We start from the raw sequence: 23,492 nt of genomic DNA, 5'->3' as shown, positions 1-23,492 counted from the left end.
CTTTTAACTGTTGGTGGCGGTGTGATCAAGAATCAGGAGCTGTGCGCGTCTCTTCCGGGGGGAAAACATGTAGAAGAAGAACTTACCAGGAAGTTCGAGTCGACGGACCCTGGTTCTTCCGTCGCTGCAGAATGTGACTAATATGAGATATTAGGCTTCATGAACATGTAGTCTCTGCTCTCAGTAATAGTATGGTAACCAGCGCTTGTTTCGGTGGAAATAGAAAAATTAAGAAATGCCTTTGTTCAGTCAGAATAGAAGGTTAGACCGCATAAACGCCACAGCGGAACTGTTCGACAAATATCCACATTTACAGGTTTGTTGTTTTAAGAACTTGTCATCGCCGATCACCTTGTTGCAAACTGTCAATTTGAGCCAAAGAGAACCGAAGAACTGAGAAGGAATTCTGTGCACGTGCCCAAAAAACGTCTAAATCGAAAAGTCAACTTAATTTTAAAAATTCAACATTTTGTAACTCGCAGTAAAATATCACTGCCATGCAAGAGGGTTGTTGTCGTCCTTGTCGAGGCGTCCAGTGAGGCTGCATTTCCATCTCTGTGACAGCTACCAAACTAAATGATGTAGTCAAATAATGATGAGCTCAACCAGATCTCTGCCTCTGAAGTAACATCCCTAATTATAATTGTGACCTATCGTGTATTAGTTTTGCCATAACACATCTGCAATGGCCAGAGGCAGCTTTGACATTTTTTCCCCCCTAAACCTTACTTTTAATTCTTATGTCACAGGAAAATGCGAGGACATTCCGCGCCAAGCCGCTTGTTGACGTCGACCCAAAGTGCTTTTTGTATGTCCAGCAAAGAGAGTTCGCCGCAACGACACCAGCAGACGGTGAGTAAAGCCACTTGATGTGAAAAGATCGTCCAGGTGTCAACCTTTCTCAGCCCGCCCCAAATGTTATTCTGAGTTATAGAGCAAGGCTTGTCCGGAGACAAATTAAATGTAAGACATTTCTAGGCCCCATGATTTTAACTGGTTGCTAACAAAGAAGTTCAACTTTATGATATAAGTCCTCAGTTGTTTGCGATAGAATTCAACAATCCCTCTTTGACGGGGGTGGGGCTCCCGCTGTTTTCCCCTGCCGGCTCTCTCGCAGTGGGGGTGTGTGGTTGTCCCGGGGGCTAGAGGGCCGGTGTTGTCGCGTGGGTTTTTGCCCTCTCCCTTGGGGGTGGCTGCCTGACGGGGCTGGGACCCCGTCCGGGGTCTTGGGCGGCCTCGGACTCGCCGGACTCGGGGGCCGCTGGCTTTGCCTGCGCTCGGGGGGGGGTCGGCCTCTGGCTGGGCTAGGGGGGCTGTCATCCCTGGTTCCACCGCAGTCTCGCTCTCTGGCAGCGTTGGGGCTTCCCGGCACGGCTCTCTGCTGTTCTCCCTTGGGGTGGGGCATGGCTGTCCCCGGGGCATGTGGTCTCGGGTCCTTTGCGCTTTCGGGGGGTCGCGGGGTGCCCTGGCTACTGGGGTCCCTACCTGCCTGCTGCTGGGGTCGGTGCATCGCTGTTGTGACGTCCCGCTCTTACTAACTAACTAACTAACTACATTCTGCGACAGGCTTATGCACACACACACACACACACACACACACACACACACACACACACACACACACACACACACACACACGTACACTCACCCACACGTACCCACACATAGAGACACACACAAACGCACAGACACACTCATAGACACACACAAACAAATTTAAATTGTCCATGGTTATCAACAGGTAGAATTACTCTTAATGCTTGTCATTAAGTCATTTATTTAAATCTATTATTATTATTCTAGTTCTCATGGCTGTGCGGTATTGTTTATTTATTTTGCCCGACTGTTCCTCCTTTTCATTTTCCCTAAGTTGTTTTAGTTAAGTTATATTAACTGTTTATTGCTGTTGTTTGGCTGGCTGTCTCTTTGTCTTTGTTTGTTTGTCTCTCTGCGCCCCAAGTCCCCCTCCCCGTTCTCTTGCAGGTTTCGTTGCAGGTTTTGTTGCAGGTTCCTGCAACGTTGTTGTCCTCTGTTGTTTTCTGTTGTCCCCACCCCCCATCCCCATTCTCTTGCAGGTTTCGTTGCTTTGTGCCATTGTTGTTCTCCTCTGTTGTTTTCTGTTGTCCCCACCCCCCATCCCCGTTCTCTTGCAGGTATGGTCCCTTCTCTGTGGTGTCTGTTTGTGCCCCCATCCCCATTTCTGTCCCTCTGTCCGGCCCGATAACAAATCATAACATAAATAAATAAATAATAAAAAAGACAAGGGAGTATATTAAAACTCTCTTGTTAAAGTAAAATCTGTTTGGCACAACAAGGTATTCAGCTCCTCATACTGTATACCAGGCTGCGGGGCAGGACAGGTTAAAAAAAAAAAAAAACCAACAACAAAAAAACAACAATCCAATTTTAGTAAGGAGCACTTGTTGGTCTGGTTAGACTGTTCTGAAGTTTTGCACCTGCTACACCTCTGACTCCCACACACTTCTGCAGGGTAACCGCTCTGCGTCCTGACTTTAACAAATGCTTTCATGTCCTTTTTTTCACAGATTGCATTTCTGTAATTGGATCTGATGATGCCACCACCTGCCATTTGGTTGTGCTGCGACACACCGGTAATGTTCCCTTTCGCTCTGCGCCTAGTTTCTGCCGGTGTATGCAGTTTGCAAAGGCGTTTTAAAATGCCACGACTGAATCCTATTATTTCTCAGGAAGTGGAGCCGTTTGCCTCGCCCACTGTGATGGTTCCAGCACTTGGTCTGAGGTCCCGCTCCTTGTGCAGGCCGTCACATCACTGAGTAGTGTCAGCAATGACGGCAGGTATAAAACATGCATAGTAACAGTGCACATCACTCAACTAGAGCATCCTATTGAAATGTTTTTAAATTTATTTCTTCTTTCCTTTGCTTTCCATTTTGTAGACTTGAGCTGCATCTTGTCGGGGGATTTAATGACGAGTCAAAGACATCCCATAAACTCAGCCATAACATACTGGGTAGAATCCCTTTAAGATATCTCACGTCTCATTGTAAAACGATGCTGACTTTTTTAAAACTTTGCAAAACTTTGCAAAACTTTTTTTTGTTTACCCTACAGCAGCGTTTCAGAAACAGAAAGAGGATATTCATCTGGAAACATGTTGTATCACAGGTAACACTGATTACTTTTTTTTCTTATTGTTTAGAAATACCCCACCACTAGGACCTTCGTCCAGTTAAACCTTTCTCCTCTCTGTTGTGTTAGAAATGAACGACATTGTTGTTGACGGGACTCACAGGCCGGTGGTGTATGGAATAGGTAAGTGATGGATATGCTAAAGAGCAAGAGGAATGCAATGCTTCAATGCCACGTCACCTCTAAATATGTTATGTTTATTTCTCCATAGGTGTAAATGTTAAAACGGGGGATGTGTTCCCTTCATCATTCATTCATAAAGGACCTGCAGAGCAGCTGCGATCAGCTCGGACCTTCACCGGCGGACAGGTAATCTAAAATACAAACGTTGTTTTCAGTGAATATTATTGACGTTTGCCGTTAAACAGATTCCACCTGTGTGAGACAAAAAAGTAATTTTAAATCAGGCAGCAAACTGATGAATATTTTCGATATTAAAGTTGCCTAACGATGTGTATGAAATCCCAAGACATTGAAATGACAAAGAAACAAAGATTTATACGTTTTTACTTCTTTGCTGATAAATTGCTTAAAATATTAATCAATCACAAAAATTGTAGACAAGCAATTTGTGTTGTCCAACTGATTGTTTAATCCACTCATTAGTTTCAAAAAACAATTTAGATTCTGAAAATAATGTGTTGACTGTCCAGAAATGTAAATATTTTAAATATATTTTTCAAATCCACTCAAGGACACATTTTGTTTAATTTATGTAAGGGTTAAAAGAAAATCCGAATGTCATTAATAAAAGCTTCTTTTCTCAGATGGCTGAGATATACGACTCCAGTCGGGGACTTGTGAAAATTGGCCCCTGCGAGTGGTCTCCAAATCTGGACATTGCCTTTTGGTTGTCACAAGACGATGACACAATTTTAAAGGTATCTGGAAGTAATTGCCATTTTAAAAGGCGTTTGCCTTCATCCTGTTAAATACGTTTATTTCTGACACAACCACTTCACAAAATGAGTGTAACAAAACACTATAATGATGCTGATCCTCCTTTTCAGTACCTGTCCACCTCTCCGATGGCTGAACCGCCGCACTTCGTCCAGCACATGAAGTCCACCATCCAGTTCCTTTTAGAGCATCCCGACTCTGATGAACTGTTTCCTGGGGCTCAGCCCCAACTCTACCACAGGACGGAGATGGGGGACTGGGAGAGGGTTGTCAAATCATAGAGGCCTACTCCCAGTTTTCTCTGAACCTTAACATGGAACCTGAATGGTTTTTTTTAAATTTTTATTATTTACCTCTCAGTGCATTGTAGACACTGTGACCGTTTCACCCACTGTCTGTTTTTTTGTTTTTTTTTAAGTCATTGTGTCTTAACAACTCCAGGCTGGACCACATGTCTGGTGAACGGCTCTCCGAACTCATCTGGCTGGTCCAGCACAGTGAACAGAGGAAGAATAAGTGATTCTGTCAATGCCTGTGACAGTTAATTTCCACTCTTATGATGTGGTATGAAGTCTGCATCTTTCACCTCAATGCTTGCATGGATTTTTTGTCTTGCTCTTTGTCCAGTTAGAACAATGTATACTCTTTTAGCCTAAGAACTACAACTACTGTTTTTTCCCCCCAAAGAAAAAATTTAGTTCATAGTAGCACAGGTTTGAAATCAACTCAAAATGCGATGGCCTTCATATTTCTGTTGTCAGTTCCTACGGACAGGAAATAAAACACAAAGTTGACATGGAAGTTGTGAACGGGATTTAAAAATTTCATATGAACTGAGCAAGGAAATTATTGTTTTACATTTAAAATATTGCTGTTCAGCAGTTTCAAGCTTCCCAAATGTACCTGAATGCATTAACAAAGATTGTATCATCGTAACTGCCTAAAACAAATACAAAGCCAATGATTACTGAGACTACGGCAAGTTCTGCCCACTGAAGTTCTTTACCTGATCAAAATACTTAAACACAGATTTTGGAAGGTAATGGATCATATAGCTTATACTTTGGAAATATACACAAAATTTTAGTAAATAGGCGAAACACATCTATGTGGCCCTTTGAATATCGAGTTTGACCTGCCAGTGAGGCATAATTACAGGTGCGGAACTTGATGCGACAACAATGAAGAAATTCATTCATTTTGGCAGTGAAGTGAATAGTAATTGCTAAATTGCACCGTCGAAGAGTGGAACAAAGTTCGAATTTCTCTACGAACGCACCGTCCTGATGTGGTATATATAAGTGGAATATGATACGTCATCACATGCTATACATAACGCTGTATACTTGGCCATGAATGTGTATGTTATTTTGAAAATTGCATGTGTAAATGTGTATGTTAATATACAGGGGATTGATACAGATAGTTTTGAAACAGCCAAAAACATGTTTTACTGTGTAAAGCCTTTTCATCATTTTGTTATTCAGGAGGTTGCAGTGAACACACTGTACCTGTTGCTAAATACAAGTTATGTGACAAACCCAGTCGGAAACGATGGAGTGAATTGTCGGTGAAAAGTTTTTTGTGGTTCAGCGCTAGAAAGCAATTTGAGAACACTGTAATTAGTGGGTATTTACTACTTGTCATAATGCAGATTGAAACACGACCGATTATTCACTCTAAGCCAACATATACCTTTGCCAATTTTTAAAAAAAACCTTCTAAATTTAATATTATAATAACTGGCCCTAAAAAGCCTGTATTGGCTGAACTTCTATTCACTATTCATGATAGCTTTCGTCCTCTATCGTATGTGGGTGGATTTCAATGAGGCTTCGTTTTCAGAGAAGTCTCTGGAATCAAGTAGGTCCCAACTTGACCTCCCTTCTTTGTCACCCCCCACATTGACTGATTCATCACATAATAATTTCTTGAAATAGTATTTTTTTCTCTCTCAGCAAAACCAGATGTGTGACAGTTCCAAGCAAGGGCACAGATATCATTACAACTTTAAAGTATTTTCTGGAGGGGACAATAATATATCACAAACGTATTTCATTATCCACTGCAACAGACACAGCCGACCTATAGGGTGTAAAATATATATATTGATGAATCACGTTTAGGCCACCATTATATGTGTACCTAAATTCTTCACCATTCACTCTCTAAAATTAGGCATAGAGATATCAGTAACTATGTGGCTGATACATGATGAGCAATAATGTAAATTGTACAACACGTAGTTCTGACCAAGTTATTGAATTGAATGTCAGAGGGGGGCAGATGGGGCGACTGAAAATCTTGAGGTGGCACACCAAAACCAAAAGCCATAACTGAATTTCAGGAATTCTATTATGTCTTTGTAGTTTATTTTTGGGTTTTGGATTTGAGGTTTGGAGACTTGGATTTTGTTTATTTAAGTCTCTGTTTTTTTGTTATACCTTAGTTATTAAACACTCTTATTTTTCCTTCATACCTGAACTTGGGTCCCTCTCCTACAAAACCATTGACCTAACTATACTATTTAACTATTTTAAAAATATACTTTATTGATTTAAATGGATATTCCCCGATGTAAAATATCAGAATTTTACCACCGTGTAGCATATTATGCATTTGCTACCGCAACTGGCCCCCCCTGGCCCCCCTGGCCCCCCCTTGACGGCGCCACTGCGTACAGCGAAGTAATAATAGACACACAACACAGTAGGATCCAATCGGTTACAAGAAACGTTAAAGTTCCCCAAAGACGTAGTCTTCGACATTATAAATATATCAAGTGGTGTGCATGTGGCCCTTGTGAGAGTTTGATCCGGATGAAATCGGCTTCTGGCGGACGATCGCGCGCCGTGCGCGCTGCCTGAAGGTTGTCGTGTCGGTGTCGCTCCGCCCTTCAGCTCCTCTCGGGTCTTCTACGTCGGAATGACACGCAGGTCGCGCGGCTGACGATCGCGTGTCTGTGTCGGTGACAGTGACAGTGACAGCGCTCGGCAGGTATCCTCTTTGGAATTCCTTCTCCGACGAGCCGTTACGTCAGACGAGTGTGTTGCTCTCTGGAGGATGATGGAGGCGCAGTGACGTTCGACCGGCTGCCTCGCCGCTTCGGTCAGCGTCACGTATAGAACTATCGGTAAAAAAAACCATTTTTTAAAGAACGCCTTCCGCTCTCACGTTCTGTATTTTGAAATATAGAAATGCGAAAGGCGTTTCTGAGACACGTCCGCCGGTTCCCGTGGGCCACCAACGTCACCCTGTACGGCTGCCTGTTCGCCGGCGGGGACCTGGTGCACCAGTGCCTCTCGCGGAGGGGCGACATGGACTGGGGCCACACCAGGAGCGTCGCCGTGGTGGCGTTCGGTTTCCATGGCAACTTCAGCTTCTTCTGGATGCGCTTCCTGGAGCGGCGGTTCCCGGGCAACTCCGCCGGGATGGTGCTGCGGAAGCTGCTGCTGGACCAGTCCGTGGCCGGGCCCGTGGCCACCAGTGTCTTCTACACAGGTCAGTTGGGAGGGGAGGGGGGGGGGGGGCAGGACAGTCTCTTCTCTGGCTCGGCCAGTTAATGGTTAACCCCACGACAGATATCACATATCTGTCAATTTGTCACTCGAGCCTCGTGCGGTGCAAAGATCAGCAGTTGTTCCAAACTGTCCCGTCAAACCAACCACGTGACGGCAGCAGAGGTCACGTGAAAGACGTGGATTTCCCCCGGGGAGATGTGATGCTCCAAGCAGATAACGGCACACGTCACATGTCACGTCGCACCACCAGTGTGATCAGTAAACCTATGAAACGGTTTAATGTCTCCTTTAGTTGTTGTTTTTTTTGTTTTTTTTTCGTGTGATTCATTGCAATAAAAAAAAGGTTGTTCTAGTTCGCACCACAGCACTTGGTGGGTCATCTTCAAATATCACACGGATACAAACGTATGCATGTACACACATAATCCACACGAATATGGATGAATGGGTAAAAAAAACAACTAACTCGATTCATATCAATCTGTGAACAGGGGAGCCAAAATAGAAAACTACCTTAATAACATAATAAAAAAATATAATATCACTAACACGGCTTGAAATAACATAACAGGGCATACTGATTTCCATAGTAGTCGTCCCCCCCTTTGTTTATAAGATTTGCGGTACATGTGAATGTGTTTTTTTTTTCAAAGTCTACTTTATGTGTAAACCTCACAACCGGTCAAATCATTTTTCAGAGCATTTAAAAACACTCACACTCGTCCTCTGTGTCAACCAGGTGTCAGCTTCTTGGAAGGCAAAGAGGACATCTTTGAGGACTGGAGGAAAAAATTCCTGAACACTTACAAGGTGAGAGAGAGAGCGGAGACCTGTTACCTGCCACAGACGGTTTTTCCTCAAAGAGTTTACATACTGTATATCCATTCCTTGTCAGTGTGTATTGCGGAGTTTATCGTGTATTATTTGGTTTTGTAAGAAGTTCATGATGGGTGTGCTTTCTGTTTTTTCTCTCTTCAGACAGGCCTAATGTTCTGGCCATTCATGCAGGTAAATATTAACATCTCCGGTGAATAGATGATGGTTCTTAACGTTCGGACACTGTCCATGGTGAAGAAAATCTCCGCTCAGCCGTCCATTCACTATTCAGAACCAGAAATATTTCACAATATGATGAATCTGAAAGCTACATTTGTAGAGCAACCCTTATAAAATCAGACATATCTGAATCATAAGGCCGTCACAGAAAATTAATTGATTCTCACATTAATGATTAATATAATAATTAATAAATGAATTAAGATATTACTTAAAATATACCATTAAAAAGACTTCAATATGCTGTAATCTCTCCCTGTGTCTATCCTCAGTTTCTGAACTTTGCCTTGGTGCCTCTGTACGTGCGGACCACGTTCACCGGCTGCTGTGCGTTCGTCTGGGCCATCTTCCTGTGCTTCTCACAGCAGAGCGGCGACGGCACGGCCGGCGCTGCCCTGAAATGGATGTTCTCCAACAAAGAGGACGAGTCAGTATCCGCAAAGGAGAAAGCGGTCGCTGAGGTCAAGGTAGAGGCTGTCAAAGATCAAACAGTAGCGTCTAAATCGACTGAGAACTGAAAAAGGCAGAACCGATCATTTGTTATAGAGAGAGAGAGAGAGAGAAAAGAACATATGAAAACACTGGTACGAACAGGATACAAACGGTCAGCTGTCCTGTCTTTGGTTCATGTTGCACTGACAGTGGCAGGGTCTCTGGAGACAAACTGAAAATGTGACACAATGCTGTAAAGTGGTTTTTGGAATGAATGTATATTTTTCAATATATTCACACAGCATATCCGCTCCATGTGAAAGTCCCATTCAACCCTACCCCTCCGTCACCATGCTATACTCCTTATGGGGTTTTAATTGTTGTTATTTAAAAACTACTGAAAATCCTAACGAGGACTCTGCACTGATGTTAAAGTGTCAGGTTGACGTTCCAGATTCCTCCGATTTTCAACCTAAATGAAATAGCTGGAATGTGCATAGGAAATATGTCTTTTGTCCACTGCAGTATGTGGAGAGGCAGCTAACACTTTAGCCTTTAGGTTCATAATACCTTGGGCAAAACTTGAAACATTCAAATATCACTTTGACTGTTATCTGGATCTGTGACAGACGTGCCGGTCTGCTCTGGCTCCGGCTCAAACTCTGGCACGACAAGTGCCAGACACAGAGGCACACTGCACAACTAATGTGTTCTCATATACATATTTTTATGAATAGGTATTTTATTCACAAGGACTATGGTGTGCTGAGCAAACAGGAGGGGCAAAATGAAAAAAAAAAACTATTTAAAAAGTACTTAAACATATCAGAAAATTCACATTTGATTTGCACATTTTGAGCCATTGTCCCTTCAGCACTAAACATCGATACTACTGAATATCTCTACGAGTTTGTGCGTGCACCTGCTGCATGCCTATTATCGCACTTCATGTTAATGTAACACTGTGGAGGACTCTCCGTTGTCTCTCTTTGCACTGTTGCCCGATTATTATTATTATAATTTTTTTGATACAGTTTGCTATTCTAACCGTTTCTAACCAAGTTTAACCTCTTTGTGAACGTGTGATGCTACAGGCTTCACTTGCCAGCAGTGACCCTTGAAATGTAACATCAGCTGCTTCCATCGAATAGTTTTCTATAGAGGTCATTCTTATAAGTGGACTGCAGCTCAGTGTGAGAGAGTCTACACATACAACGGAAAGGTTTAGGGAAATCTTCTCTCCTCAGGTGAATAACTGACTTTGTAACATTCACATTTTTGCAATATTTCATTGTGTTACCGTGCATTGCCAAAATTCCTGATGTATCTATTTCTGTTCTTCTGATGTGACTCACAGAGATTAATTTATACCGCGTTAATAATAACTCACATCACGACTGCTGTTTGATCCATTTTGAAAGACTTTTAAATTGAATCCTCAAGTATCGGGACTTAATATTACTGTATGATTGGAGTGTTTCTTATTAATGAATTCCAGATTGTTTGTGAACTGACATGCTACACTGGATCTGAAGAGTCTAATCAACCAATATTCCCTTTGTTCATATCAGTATCTGACAACTACTACATGTAACATAGACTCAACAATTTGTTTAGTTTAGTTGTTTTTGACAGTTTTTGATATCACAAAAAAATCTATCAGCGTAATGTATTAAAAAAAATTATTTGATCACATTTTGCACGAAATGCAGTTGCTACACTATAACTGTAAATGAACTGAACTGAGAAAAAAAAACGATTTATTGTTGAATAAATTAAACACTAAACATATTTGATTCAGTGTGTTTTATTAAGTAAATGTGCAGCTAAGGCGACACAGAAGAAACAGACCTGCGGTGTCATCGGATGTGAAATATCACGGGCGTGATATTTGGTTTGCAGGGGTGCATCCTGCGTGTGTTTTGGCTCGTGTTCGGTACCACTCAGACTCATCGTTTTACATGCAACTGCGGCTCTGTCTCCATTTCTTGCGGGAATATACCGAGCACAGTTTGTGCTTTGACAGGCCTGCTGCGCCTGCTGCGTACAGCTTTACTCTGCAAGCCTGTGTCTTCCATTCTCTGTGGCATCTGTTTCACTCGCTCACGTCTATTCCTGCCGCTGAAGACTTCAGAAAAGAAGAAGAAGAAAAAGTGTCAGGCACCTATAAATAAAGCTGTTTCTAATTTTGTCGCAGACTCCTCCAACAGATTCCATTTGTCTCATTTTACCTCGTGCAACCAGACCCCGTTGCGTGGAAACACCTGCCATTTAACCTGTGGTTTATGTCTTCAGAGACCATGAAGAGCTACAACTCTCATACCTATTTAACAATAAATAAACAAATTCCATATGTCAGAGCTTACAGATTAATAATACTAATAAATTCTTGGACAGGCGGACGAGCTTAACTTCTATCCAACTGTGTGTGCCTAATGATTTTCTTTTTTTCACGTCATCGCGATGCCAGTGGGTGTCTCCCAAGTCCTCGCATCCCCGGCCGCACTGCGCATGCTCCCTGCATCCGCAAATCCCCATCCTCACAGTCGAGGGACTCGAAAGCCCGAATGAAGATGCTCAACGTCTCGGGTCGCCGGAGCCTTGTTACCGGGTGAAACCGAGTAGTCCGGGAGGACGCGCACAGAAGGAGCCGCGCACATTCCGCAGCAGGACAAGCCCTTGTATTTTTTTTGATTTTTTTTTTTGTTTTCGGCGCGCGCGCGGGCTCTTCGCCGACATGGAGCTGAAGAAATCTATCTCGGACAACGAGCGCGCGCTCAGGAGCTACGGCGCCGTGTCGGAGACGGCGTGGACGACGGACAAAGGTGAGCGATCACACTCACGTCGCAGAGCAAACGCCGTCGTTCCACCGCCTGCTGGTCAGGAGCAGCCGGCTCACGTCACCCGGAGACGACCCGGCGAGCAGGTGCAGCGCAGCGCTGAAATGGTTAAGGCGTGACTCACAAAGGTTCGGGGTGTCATCGGCGCTCAAAGGCCCATTTATCCCCCCTGTCACATGCACACACACACACACACACACGCACGCACGCACACGCACGCACGCACACACACATACACACACACACACACACACACACACACACGCACACTGTGTTTGTGAATGAACCCGAGCCAGGGGGGGTATGTAGACCACAACCACAGTCGGCCCAGCGCCTGTCCGAACTTGGGATGGATGAGCTGACGCAGGAGCACGAAGAGCTTCGAGTCGATCCCCATCCGCTCCTCCTCCGCTCGGATCAATATTCAGTCTGTAGCTCTCACAGTTATAGACTTATAGAGGATCTTTGAGTGTTTGTGAGGAGATGGCTGACAGCATGCAGTTCAAGGGACATTTTTACTTCAGGTGTTTATTTTTCAAAATGTACTGTGCTGATTTGACTCACTCACGTGTAAAGAGGGCGATCACAGTAATAACAGCTCTCTTACAGTTTCAGCCCAAAAAGCTGCAAAGCCAGCAAATTTGATGTTTTTTATTATTATTTTGTCCTATTATTACCAACACAGGCAATTCTTGCTTAATTTGATCGGGTATTTGGTCTCAAAACATCAGATTAAACTGTTTTAAAAAATGAAAACAATATCCCAGAGTCCAATGTGATGTCATCAAATTGCTTGGTTATTTTAATAACCCCCCCGGTCAATAGATATCCAAATTGCAGTGATGTATATCAGAGAGACGCAGCAGATTCTCAACTGTGGAGAAGCTGGAGTCAGAGAACGTTTTGGAATCTGTGCTTGATGAATGATAATGACAATTGGCCGACTGACGGATCAATTGATCGTCTAATGGTTTCAGCCGTTTGTATACAATGATTCACTGTTATCTTTTCCCCTCGATTGCCAACACCCACCCAGGTGGTACACACGTCACCTGCAGGAGAGATGTAGTGATGACAACAGACAGAAGATTTCAGTGTTTCGTGTGTCCTGGTTGGTTCCGCTGAGGAAGTCTCGTCACGGCGGGGGAGCAGGGAGGGGAGAAACTTCCAGATTTAGTCTGTGGGGCGGGCGGGCGGGGGGGGGGGGGGGGGGGGGGGGGGGTATTTTTAGACACACATACAGTCACTGCTCTCCCCTCTCTTTCAGTCAGTCAGACACACAGGCACACACACACATTCACTCCAAAACAAAGACAAGCAGCGGCTGTGTTTACCTTGCACTTTTCATTTTGTGCTCACCTTTTTTTTCAGTTGGAGGACAAGGAGGTGCTGGGGGGCTGGGTGGGGGGGTCAGAGGCAGTGGCGTCAGCAGCACTGTGTGTTCAGTGTGACTTGCGGGATGTGTCAGGGGCGCCTGCATCGGATGTCACCCATCGATGCTGACATTTCCCTGTGGTGCAGCCGCCTCACTCAGTCTCTCCGGGGCTATTCATTCCTCATCCAGTCGTAATCCTGAAGTAGGCCGACGAGCCCATTAAAGCAGGAGTGGGTGTACGGCGTTAACCTCGCCAGGCCCTGGTGGTGAACAAATCCGCTTTTAATTAGGGAGCATCAAAGTTGTGCTTTCCTGGCAATGCGCTTTAACGCAGAGCATGTGTGAGTGGCTCGCCCAGATGAGAGGGAGCTGTGTGGACTTTACTGAGCTGGCAGGCTGCCACTTGACTTAATGCTGCTCGGTCTCATTGATGATGGAGCACGTGGCCGAGAGGGAGGTGCGTGTAGTGTGTGCAAAAGTCAAACAACAGCTCCGTCATGCAAACTTTCATTTTGGTGTCCCGTGTGCCGTCAGCAGGCACCTTTTTGCGCGACCATTCGACATCAGCGAGGCTCACAATCAAATCCTGTGCAGACTTTGCGTCCGCTGTGGTGAGTCAGCTCTGTCCTCAGCTAGGCATCCCGGAGAAGTACCACATCCACCACAGACTGCAGTTTGTGTTTCTGCTGCTGCTGCTGCTGCTGCTGCTGCAGGAGGAGGAGGAGGAGGAGGATGAGGAGGAGGAAAGCTGATCCAGTCCTCTAACGTTACTGTGGATAAATACGATGCATATGCAGCAGTGTGTTTACTCAGACCTGTCAGCTTGTGCACTGGGACTTTTGTCCTCATGTATGCCCACTATGGACACGAGGAATGATCAGATGACGCCACTCACTTATTACAGACCACACGGAGAAGTGAGTGTGCATGCATTGTCTTTAACAAATGTGAACCTGCATTTGACAAGACATTTTAGAGTTTAAAAAAATGGGAAAATCTTTGTGTTTTGGGCTGTTACAATAATAAAACAGGCCATCGCATTGTAATGGACATTTTCTGACATTAGAGACCCCCCCCCCCCCAAAAAAGAGAGGAATGAATAAATTGAATAAGAATCAATAATCAAAAAACAATGAAAGTAATTGTTACTTGCATTATTATTATTATTAGAGTTAGAGTTTTTGTTTGATTATGTCGACACCCAGTCTCATTATGATGCATTTACTGTCTCTGGGGAATATTCCTGTTTTGCACAAAAATGGAAGATTGATGGTTTACCTTTGTACTATAGTATTTAGTGTTTTTGAGATTATTTACCAATAATCTGTGTCACAGTTTAAAGGGGTCACTCAAGTGATTACGAATTACTCTTTCATAATGGGTTAGGGTTGGGACAGATATAACCCCCCCCAAAGAAAGTCAAAACAGAAGCAGCAGAGACATCCTCACTTTTTTCTTTTCTTTCCTGAACTTCCCATGATGCAATTTGTCTCTCAGAAGACCCCGCGCCATCCGCCTGGGGAACATCCTCGTCCCTCAAAACCCGCGCCCTCTTCTGTATCAACTTGTCGAGACAAAACTGGAAAAAACCATGACAAGCATCACCACGACATTATCGCAGACACAGAAGTCCATGTATTTATATTTGTCATTGGGCAGAGTAGTACTGCCAGCATGTCCAGCGAGCTGATCGCCGAGTGTGAAATTGGTGTAGTGTTCCTTTAATGAATTTTTAATGGGAGATATACTGGGAGAAACTGGGAGTTAGAAGCAGGATGACAATGCAAGCAAAGGGGGTTCAAGAGGAGGACAACCATGCAGGACTCCTCCTCCGTACAACACAGTTCACATGAATGTCACACTGTATAAGTGTTGATTTTATGCTGTAAGAGACGCTGGGTCGGTCAGTGCAGGTGCTGCAGCATTACCAGTGGTCAGTGCATTGATCAGGGCCTCGGTCAGTAAGTGTTGGGTGGTCTCAGTGTCTGTGCTCCAGGCAGCTGTGAGGAGAGTGAGGTCTGTGGTCCTGTAGTCAGGTAGGAGAACACCATCAGCTGGACATTGATCCATCCACATCAACTTCCTTCTTCGGAAAACAAGTCTTTGAGCGAACAGGGATTCGCGCCAGAGGTGATGTGACTCTAAATGTCACATCACCTCGCCTCGATCACATATTGCTGCTTTCTTTCCCAACACACCACGCGCTTGTGGCTGCTGTGAAGCGACGGGTCACAGGTGAGATGAGGTGAGAGCTGCGTTTCTGCCGAGAGGTGGTCAAGAAGAAGAAGAAAAAAGACGCCTGGGATGAATCGGTCCCATCAAAGTATGGGAGGATAAACGTGTGCGATTGAGTCTCAGATTAGATGCGGGTGTCGTGAGGGTGTAACGAGTGTTCCTGGTGATTTAAAAGCAGTGAAATGAGCTTCAGGCTCAAGGTGAGGAGAATTTGCCAGGGTGCAAAGCGGAGCTGTCCTTGTGGAGGAGGAACAGTCTCACTAATGGGGTTGTTGTTTGTTCCTTCCATCCTTACAAGTCTTCTGTTTCCCTCCTAACTCTTTTTAAATTCCTCCTCATTGATCTTTTACTGTGTGTGTGTGTGTGTGTGTGTGTGTGTGTGTGTGTGTGTGTGTGTGTGTGTGTGTGTGTCATCCCCTCTGCCCCTCAGGTCACTCAGACGTGTCCATGGCAGAGAGCACCATGTCTCCGGATGAGATCGAGGTGGAGATGGCTCGTATCCAGCGCCTGCGCGAGGTCCTGGTGCGCCGCGAGTCAGAGCTGCGCTTCATGTGAGTTGCTGGCGACGAGGACTAGAACCAATACGGTGTCACGTCAATTCCCGTCGCCGTCCTCAGAGCGATTGGCTGGATGATGGAGCCGGGCCTTAGTTGCCATGACACAGCTGACACCGCCACCGATGACGCACACTGCAAAGGCGATCAAGGGGTGTTGTCCATTTGTCCATCGATCGCGCAGCAAGCTCGACGATATCCCAAGAATGAGTCACCGCGATTAACTCGTTGGCTCCTGGCCAACAGCGACAGTTTCAAGAATTATGGATCAGAGTTTTTGCAATGACATCCTGCATTATTTCCGCCGTCAAACCCTCGATATTGTTCAATACACAAGTAGGCCTGCAACCTCACAACATTATCAAGTCATCGGCAGATAATTATCTCGATCAATTGATTGACTGATTGATTGATTGATTGATTGATTGATCGGTGTATCCAACGTCAGAATTCATAGTGATTTAATCAGATAGAGGTCTAGTTTACTTTAATGCGAGACAAGGAACAAGCAGCTAATTCTGACATATGAGCAACTATTAAATGTTGCACCGATTGATCAAATAATCATTGCTGCTCAGATAAAGAGGTGCAGGGTTGCAAGTCATAACCATATTTACTGCCGAATAATTTTTATCTCATATCCCTGAAATAATCTTCGGTGATATCAAATTCAAATTAAATGATACAAATTCAGGTATTTCATTTGTAGGAATCGTTGAAAATATTGAACATTTCTGTCTATTTTTCCCCAGATATAAATTACTTATACTGTGACACTGTGAGGATTTTTATGTATTAGTTTTATCTATTATATAATATGACACAATCCTGTGTATGTTTAGAACTCGTTGAACAGTGCAGGTCTATTGCTGAGCTGAACTTACATCATGTTTTGTTGCCTTATCCTTTTTTTTGCTATAATGTGAAGCAGATTTGTGTTGTTGTTACATATTCAACGCTGTTGAAAAAGCGTCATCAGGCCGCCCCGCGCTGCTTGTTGCTCATACGTCTCTGTTGTTTGTCAGGCTCTGTGTGACTCAAGACGACACACACACACACACACACACACACACACACACACACACACACACACACACACACACACACACACACACACACACACACACACACACACACACACACACACACACACACACACACACACACACACACACACACACACACACACACACACACACCAGCAGATGGAGTGTCAGGGTGCAGAAGCTGCTGGACTCCACAGATAAGGCTGAGAGAGTGAAACACAAGGCAGAAGGAGGGAGAGAGAGAAGCTGAAGGGGGGAGGAGGATGAGGGAGGGAGGTGTAAAACGGAGCAGGGATAAATAGAGAGGGAGGAGGTGGAGGCAGGCTGCGGATGAGTCATCGGCACGATCTATCACAGGGAGAATTAAATCTGTGGGAGCCGTCACTGCTCCCACAGAGCAGAAGGAGAGGGGGAAATGTGGAGGCCCCCCGAGGGCAAAGGCCGAGGCGTCAGGGCTGCAGGAGGCTCAGAGAGCAGCGGGCATTGATTTCTGTCGCATGTTTTCCATCTGCACACACTCCCGTGATTTGTGACTCGCGGGGGGTCAGAGGCCGTGATGTCTTCATGACAAGTACAGGAGTGCAGCCCATGTGACCAGTTGTTCAGGCGAAGCTAAGAGGTCAGGTTTCTATAAAGCACCATGCAGACAACAGGCCGTTCAAAGTGCTTCATGAAGGCATGGGGAAATCGTTAGAGACAACAGAAATAAATTGTTAAGAAGACATTAAAATGACATTTGGAAGACAACAAAATAAGGCAATTAAAAGTGCATCAAATGGATGATGTTATAAGAGGTCACATATGTAATGTTTTAGTTAGTTAGTGTTTTAAACCATGATTTAAATGAACTGACATAATGATTACAAATAATGTAAACATTTGATTTTATTATCATTGTATATATTAAATTACTTTAGTTTTGGACTCTTTTTGGTTCAAATCAAATTGAAGATATTATGTCGAGCAATTTTCCGGTTGAGATACTACCGTGTTTCATTAATTGATTATTTGTAAAAAAAATTGTGGCACAGTGCTCTTTGAGCTGTAATGTTATGACATCTACAGAAACGAGCATAGCTAAAGAGCCAAGTGAAATACACTAGTGAGGATACACTATTGTGCATCTTATTTGAATTATTTTATACAGCAGTATAGGGTAATATTCCAATTTGTAAAAAAAAAAATAGATCTCTGTGCCTCACAGTTACGGAATATTTCACATCACACATCACATCAGAATGGTGCTTGTGACAGGTATGCCTTTTCAAAAATATACTTTCGGATATAGAGATCCTTCCAGCTACGTCTGGTATTCTTTGCAGGGTTTTGTCATAACATGATAATGGTCTAACGTCATTTCAGTCAGATAACGACATCCAAAGTGGAAGCAGCAAATGCCATCTGTTGTTCTTTGATTTGATGGAAGCAAGTGATGTTCTGTTTTCTGTCTCGTTTTTATTTTTTTCTTTCTTTTCTTTTCCAGGATGGATGACATTCAGCTCTGCACAGACATCATGAGTTTAAAGCAGGAGCTGAGGCAGATTGTCACAGTGCCAGGTAAAGCCACACACACACACACACACACACACACACACACACACACACACACACACACACACAAAAATGCCTTACAACCAACATCAACAAAAGCAGATGGAAAGCCTGTCAGGAATTGATCCTTGAGCAAAATCTGTCCCCTCTTACTGTCTGTACGCAAACAGAAATAGAGTTTTTGGCACTATGTGCTCGTGTTTGTTGTTCGAGTCCAATAACCACAACAGGCGACATCAGGGGCTTACATTTTGCCTCGGCTGTCCAGGTCTCCGTCCCGGCACATTGGTCGGCTGACAGTTTAGTTTTGTTACTGTAGGGTGTAGAATGAAATAGGGCTGCAACAGTTATCGATTAATCGATTAGTAATTGACTACTAAATGAATCAGAAAACTATTTTGATAATCGATTAATCGGTTCAACTAGTTTTTATGAAGAAAAAAAAAAAGAGTCAAAATTTGGTGATTTCAGCTTCTTAAATGTGAATATTTTCTGGTCTCTTTATGACAGTAAACTAAATATCTTTGGTGTGTGGACAAAACAAAACATCATCTTGGAGTTATGGGAAACACGGTCAACATTTTTCACCATTTTGTGACATTTTCTGGACCAAACAACTAATCGATTAATTGAGAAAATTATCGAAAGATTAATCGATCATGAAAATAATTGTTAGCCGCCCTAGAATGAAAACTTTACTTTCATCAACAAAATATACGGGGACGTGACCTCACTCTTCAGTGGTGGCGTCAGCTTTGACCGGACTGTTTTCAACTGTTAAGGCCCCCCCCCCCCCTCCCCCAGTTGACATTCCCATGAGCCACTGGGGCCTCTCGTATGGGTGCTCTGTCATCCCGCTGCCTCACACCAGTACAATGAGTGTGACCAACAACACACCCTGCACGCTGCCTCCCCTCTCCTGCTCCTCTAACACTGCGTCGCAGCCATGTCGCCCCTCAGTTTGTCCTGCCCCTCAGGGGATACACACTGGAGCTGCTCCGCTCCATTCTATTTTTCCAGATGGGAGAAAGAGCTGATGTTTGCAGTCGTTTTTCAAACCCTTTCTCCGAGTAGCTCGGATGCCAGCAGTGCCAGACGACGTGTCTGTGCGTGCGTGTGTGTGCGTGTGTGTGTGTGTGTGATGAACAGGTTTGACTTTGCTATGGAGTGTCAAGGTTAGGGGAGTGAGACGAATCAAAGTGGATGTTGTATTTGTGGAGGCACACTTCTCCTCCAATTGAAACAACAGTGCTCTCTAGCATTTGCAAAATTAAGTAAGGGACTTGTTTTTCATGAATTATACATGAGCACAGAATTTAGGGTCCATTTGTGTTGTGACTCAGCGAGACTAGGGTGCTGCAAGGGGCAGTCGTAGGTCTGTCGCAAGTAACTACACATACAGAAGTGGAGTTTATATTTTCAGCACATGTATTTATTTGTTTATGACTTTGCCTTACATCCGTTTTCCTCCTTCCCGCTCCCCAGAGAAAGAGAAAACAAAGAAGCACAGGCAGCGGGAAGAGGAGCTGATCCTGAAGATCCACAAACTGGTGCAGAAGAGGGATTTCCTGGTGGACGACGCGGAGGTGGAGAGATTGAGGTAGAGCGCTCCCTCAGTGGGTGGTTGGGAGCGGTCTGGTTTGTTTATTCAGCGTCAGATTGAACTGCGTGTACTGCTTCTCTAATTTGATAAACAGGATGGTTGAGAAACAGCAGGGCAGAAACCCTGATATAGTGAATGTATGGGACAAATGTGAATATGAATATAAGACCGGGGACAAGGGTCACTCCATCATCACAGCTCTGCCTGCTGTGTGTGTGTGTGTGTGTGTGTGTGTGTGTGTGTGTGTGTGTGGGAGGTTGACCGATGACCGAGGCTGTACATTCTCATACTTTCTTCCGCCCCCTCCTCTGCTGCCACAGATAACCCACAGACTCACAAATCTGATTTTCAAATCACAGAACGAGCAAATTTCTCTGCAGCTAAAACCATTTATTCTGAAAATGTACCATTAAAAATTGTTACGCACGGTTTGTAACTGCCGAGTCATAATAATAATACAACAGTTTTAACGTTGCGATACGTTGAGGCCACATCCAGGCCCAGTTTGTGCTTCTTGCGCATCATCATTACAAATTCTCTTGAAGACGAACCTCTAACGATCTTTCTCGGTGCGATAAAGATTTAATTTCAATTTGCCTCCTTACAACTACCCACACATTATCGTCTATGAAAATAATGAACATGATGTACAAAAACATTCGACTAGATACAATCTCCTGATAATAAAACTAAAACCTAATTTTACAAAATGAGCGGCTGACATCTTTTGTCATATTTACATATTTCTGTAACACGTCTCCCCTTTGCTTCACCATTATCCACAGTCACACTAAGGATGCTAAACAACCAGTCACTTAGCTCTGAACGTAATGGACGTCACTAGAATCAAGAAGAAATATTCACATCATGTTATGTATATACCGTATATCAAGCTTTACTGTCACAACTGCCAGATTATCTTACATCACTCATTTCTGTTAAATCCAGTAACTACAGAACACGATCCGCCAGCTACTTCACTTTGGACATTCCCCTGTATTCACACTAATCTTGGATAAAAACCTGTTTTTTAACTATTATGCAGCTTTTAAATGGAATGAATTTCAAACCCACTTCAAACTGAAGTGTCTCATTTCACTTGGAGAATTAAAACGGTTATTATTACAACACCACTGAATCTCGCAACTGCTTTTAGTTTTCCATTATTGTGTTGTCTGTCTGTTGTTCTGTCGGTAATTTGTGTTGTCTTTTGTCGCTGTCAATGTAAATTGTTCTCAGGCCTCTCTTGAAAAAAAGAGATTTTTAATCCCAATGAGTTTGCCTGATTAAATAGAAAAAATAAGAAATGTAAAATATACACGAGGGATACAAACAAGGTCCAATCACTGAGACAAAGCGTGATTCACATAATTGCATTTGAGTGTCTAACTGAGATGTGACGGTGTGGTACCTCAGGGAGCAAGAGGAGGACAAGGAGATGGCCGAGTTCCTCCGACTGAAGCTGCTTCCTCTGGAGAACAAGCTCAGAGCTGCACAAAGTGAGTGAGGGGTTAAAAAGAAGCATGAGCCACACGCACAATCAGGAAGAGAAGTGTTATTGCATACCCGCTTCCTGTGGTGTGATCATGTCTCCCTCCTTTCTTTTTCTTCTTCGTGACAAGATGCTCCGAAGCCCAAGAGACAAATCCTGGAGCTGCCCCCCAACAAGCCATCCATCACCAAGTCAGGAGTGGCCATCATCAAGGACTGCTGCGGGGCCACCCAGTGTGCCGTCATGTAACCCGCAGAGGCCCCTCGACGACCCCGCCAACCACACGCGCATCGCATCGCATGACATGACATGACATTCATCACTCCCCTGTGACTCAGAGAACCCCAGTTAGCCCACGTCTCCCCTGGACTCTGTTCAGGAGTCAGGTTTGTAATTTAAATACAGTTTCGGCCACAGAGGTCCATCCAGCAGCTTGTTCAAGTGGCGCGCGCGCGGAGCAAAGCGGATTTGAATAAATGACGGGAGTGGAAAATGGGTGTTCAGAAACAGACGTCATCGCGTAACCTTCGATTTCACGGAGGCGATGAGCTCTGCGACGATGTCATCTGATACACAGTACATGTAAGGTGGAGAACTACAAGCACAATGTCCACTAAGTGAAGTACGAATCCTGGGTTTCTCTCTCTGACAGGGAGAGAAAACACACAAACATGTTTTCATCTCACCACGTTTGATTAGTGGGGTTTTTTTTCTCCTATTCCCCTTCAGCCATTTAACACAAACCTGTGAATCGCTCAACTTTTTCCGGAGACCCAACCACACAGATGAGGTGAACAATACTGACAGGGGTGGAAATGCCAGTGGTTTTGTGCCGGTGAAGCCGAGACACGTTTGCCTCCTTGCTTTGGCTTAAACAGCAGATTATGTCAAGATGATGATGGCGACAACTGCGGTCGCTAAATAGCTCGCGAATGAACACACTTATTAAAGAGACTCAATCCAAACTGACACACCCACTGCAACAAATTTGTGTCTTAAAGCGACCTAATGAGACTATGAAGTGAACGTCATCTGCGGCTCCTTCGTGTTCCTTAAAGAGTCAAAGAGGCGCAAGGGGTCACAAGATCAAACCGCAGGATTAGAACGGTGTTTAAGAAAACATACATGGAAATTAAATTTGACTAATTCGTAACTTTAAGATCATTCTCAGCGTTGCATTCAAATGCTTGTTCAAACTTTTGCTTTACACCACGAAGGCCCATCACTAACAGCAACGCAGCGTTCTGGTTCACCCTGTATATGCAAACATACCGTACATGTTTAATATTTATTCATTTTAATTTAAATGGTCCACTCACTCCTGGCAGTACGACATCCTTCATAGTGATTATGGAAAATTGCAGATATTAATGACAAACCAAACACCCTGCATCCTCTTGAGTTTTAGTCTTGCGTTTTTATGATAAACATCAGGAAATGAATGCAACTCTCTTGTAAATGCCTAAAGTACGTGGTGTATGTTTGAGTGTATTTAGGACTTCAGTGACCACGTCAAGCAAAGCGTTGCTCTGCGTCACTTTTCCTTCCTTCTGATAACTTAGCGTTCCTTAGTGGTAGAACATTTATGAAGATCCTAATGTTGAATATTAAACAAATATGCAGAAGAACAAGCTGAAACTACCTGTACATACATGTTTAAATAAAGAGCATCTTTCAGGAACTTGTTTTTTTTTTTCTTTCTCTCTCACCAGACAC

At 44.0% G+C, this 23,492-nt stretch overlaps 3 protein-coding genes across 4 annotated transcripts; all 3 read left to right on the top strand.

Annotated features, from left to right (window-relative positions):
- The first annotated feature begins 43 nt into the window (after positions 1-43).
- Positions 44-5,626, top strand: ntan1 (N-terminal asparagine amidase). The gene is made up of 10 exons (XM_035636914.2): positions 44-316; positions 750-852; positions 2,547-2,612; positions 2,709-2,817; positions 2,919-2,992; positions 3,094-3,147; positions 3,241-3,294; positions 3,383-3,480; positions 3,939-4,052; positions 4,182-5,626. The coding sequence occupies exons 1-10, from the start codon at positions 236-238 to the stop codon at positions 4,350-4,352; spliced, it is 924 nt and encodes a 307-aa protein (XP_035492807.1). The 5' UTR covers positions 44-235; the 3' UTR covers positions 4,353-5,626.
- A 1,160-nt stretch (positions 5,627-6,786) lies between these two features.
- LOC118312382 (mpv17-like protein) lies at positions 6,787-10,869 on the top strand. Of its 2 annotated transcripts, none has more exons than XM_047333836.1 (5): positions 6,787-7,068; positions 7,267-7,572; positions 8,332-8,402; positions 8,571-8,600; positions 8,921-10,869. In XM_047333836.1, exons 2-5 carry the CDS (start codon positions 7,269-7,271, stop codon positions 9,164-9,166), a joined length of 651 nt encoding a protein of 216 aa, XP_047189792.1. In that variant the 5' UTR covers positions 6,787-7,068; positions 7,267-7,268; the 3' UTR covers positions 9,167-10,869. The 2 variants fall into 2 exon arrangements, with proteins under 2 accessions (XP_047189792.1, XP_035492812.1); XM_035636919.2 differs by having other exon boundaries at positions 6,788-7,179.
- Positions 10,870-11,602: 733 nt separating this feature from the next.
- Positions 11,603-23,457, top strand: bmerb1 (bMERB domain containing 1). The gene is made up of 6 exons (XM_035637595.2): positions 11,603-11,905; positions 15,961-16,081; positions 18,614-18,687; positions 20,167-20,281; positions 21,701-21,783; positions 21,907-23,457. The coding sequence occupies exons 1-6, from the start codon at positions 11,818-11,820 to the stop codon at positions 22,023-22,025; spliced, it is 600 nt and encodes a 199-aa protein (XP_035493488.1). The 5' UTR covers positions 11,603-11,817; the 3' UTR covers positions 22,026-23,457.
- The last annotated feature ends 35 nt before the right edge of the window (positions 23,458-23,492 follow it).

Source organism: Scophthalmus maximus, chromosome 8 (genome assembly GCF_022379125.1).
Source record: "Scophthalmus maximus strain ysfricsl-2021 chromosome 8, ASM2237912v1, whole genome shotgun sequence".
Taxonomy (NCBI): domain Eukaryota; kingdom Metazoa; phylum Chordata; class Actinopteri; order Pleuronectiformes; family Scophthalmidae; genus Scophthalmus; species Scophthalmus maximus.
Note: the sequence above shows the minus strand (reverse complement) of the source record. Positions and strands in the feature narration are given on the sequence as shown.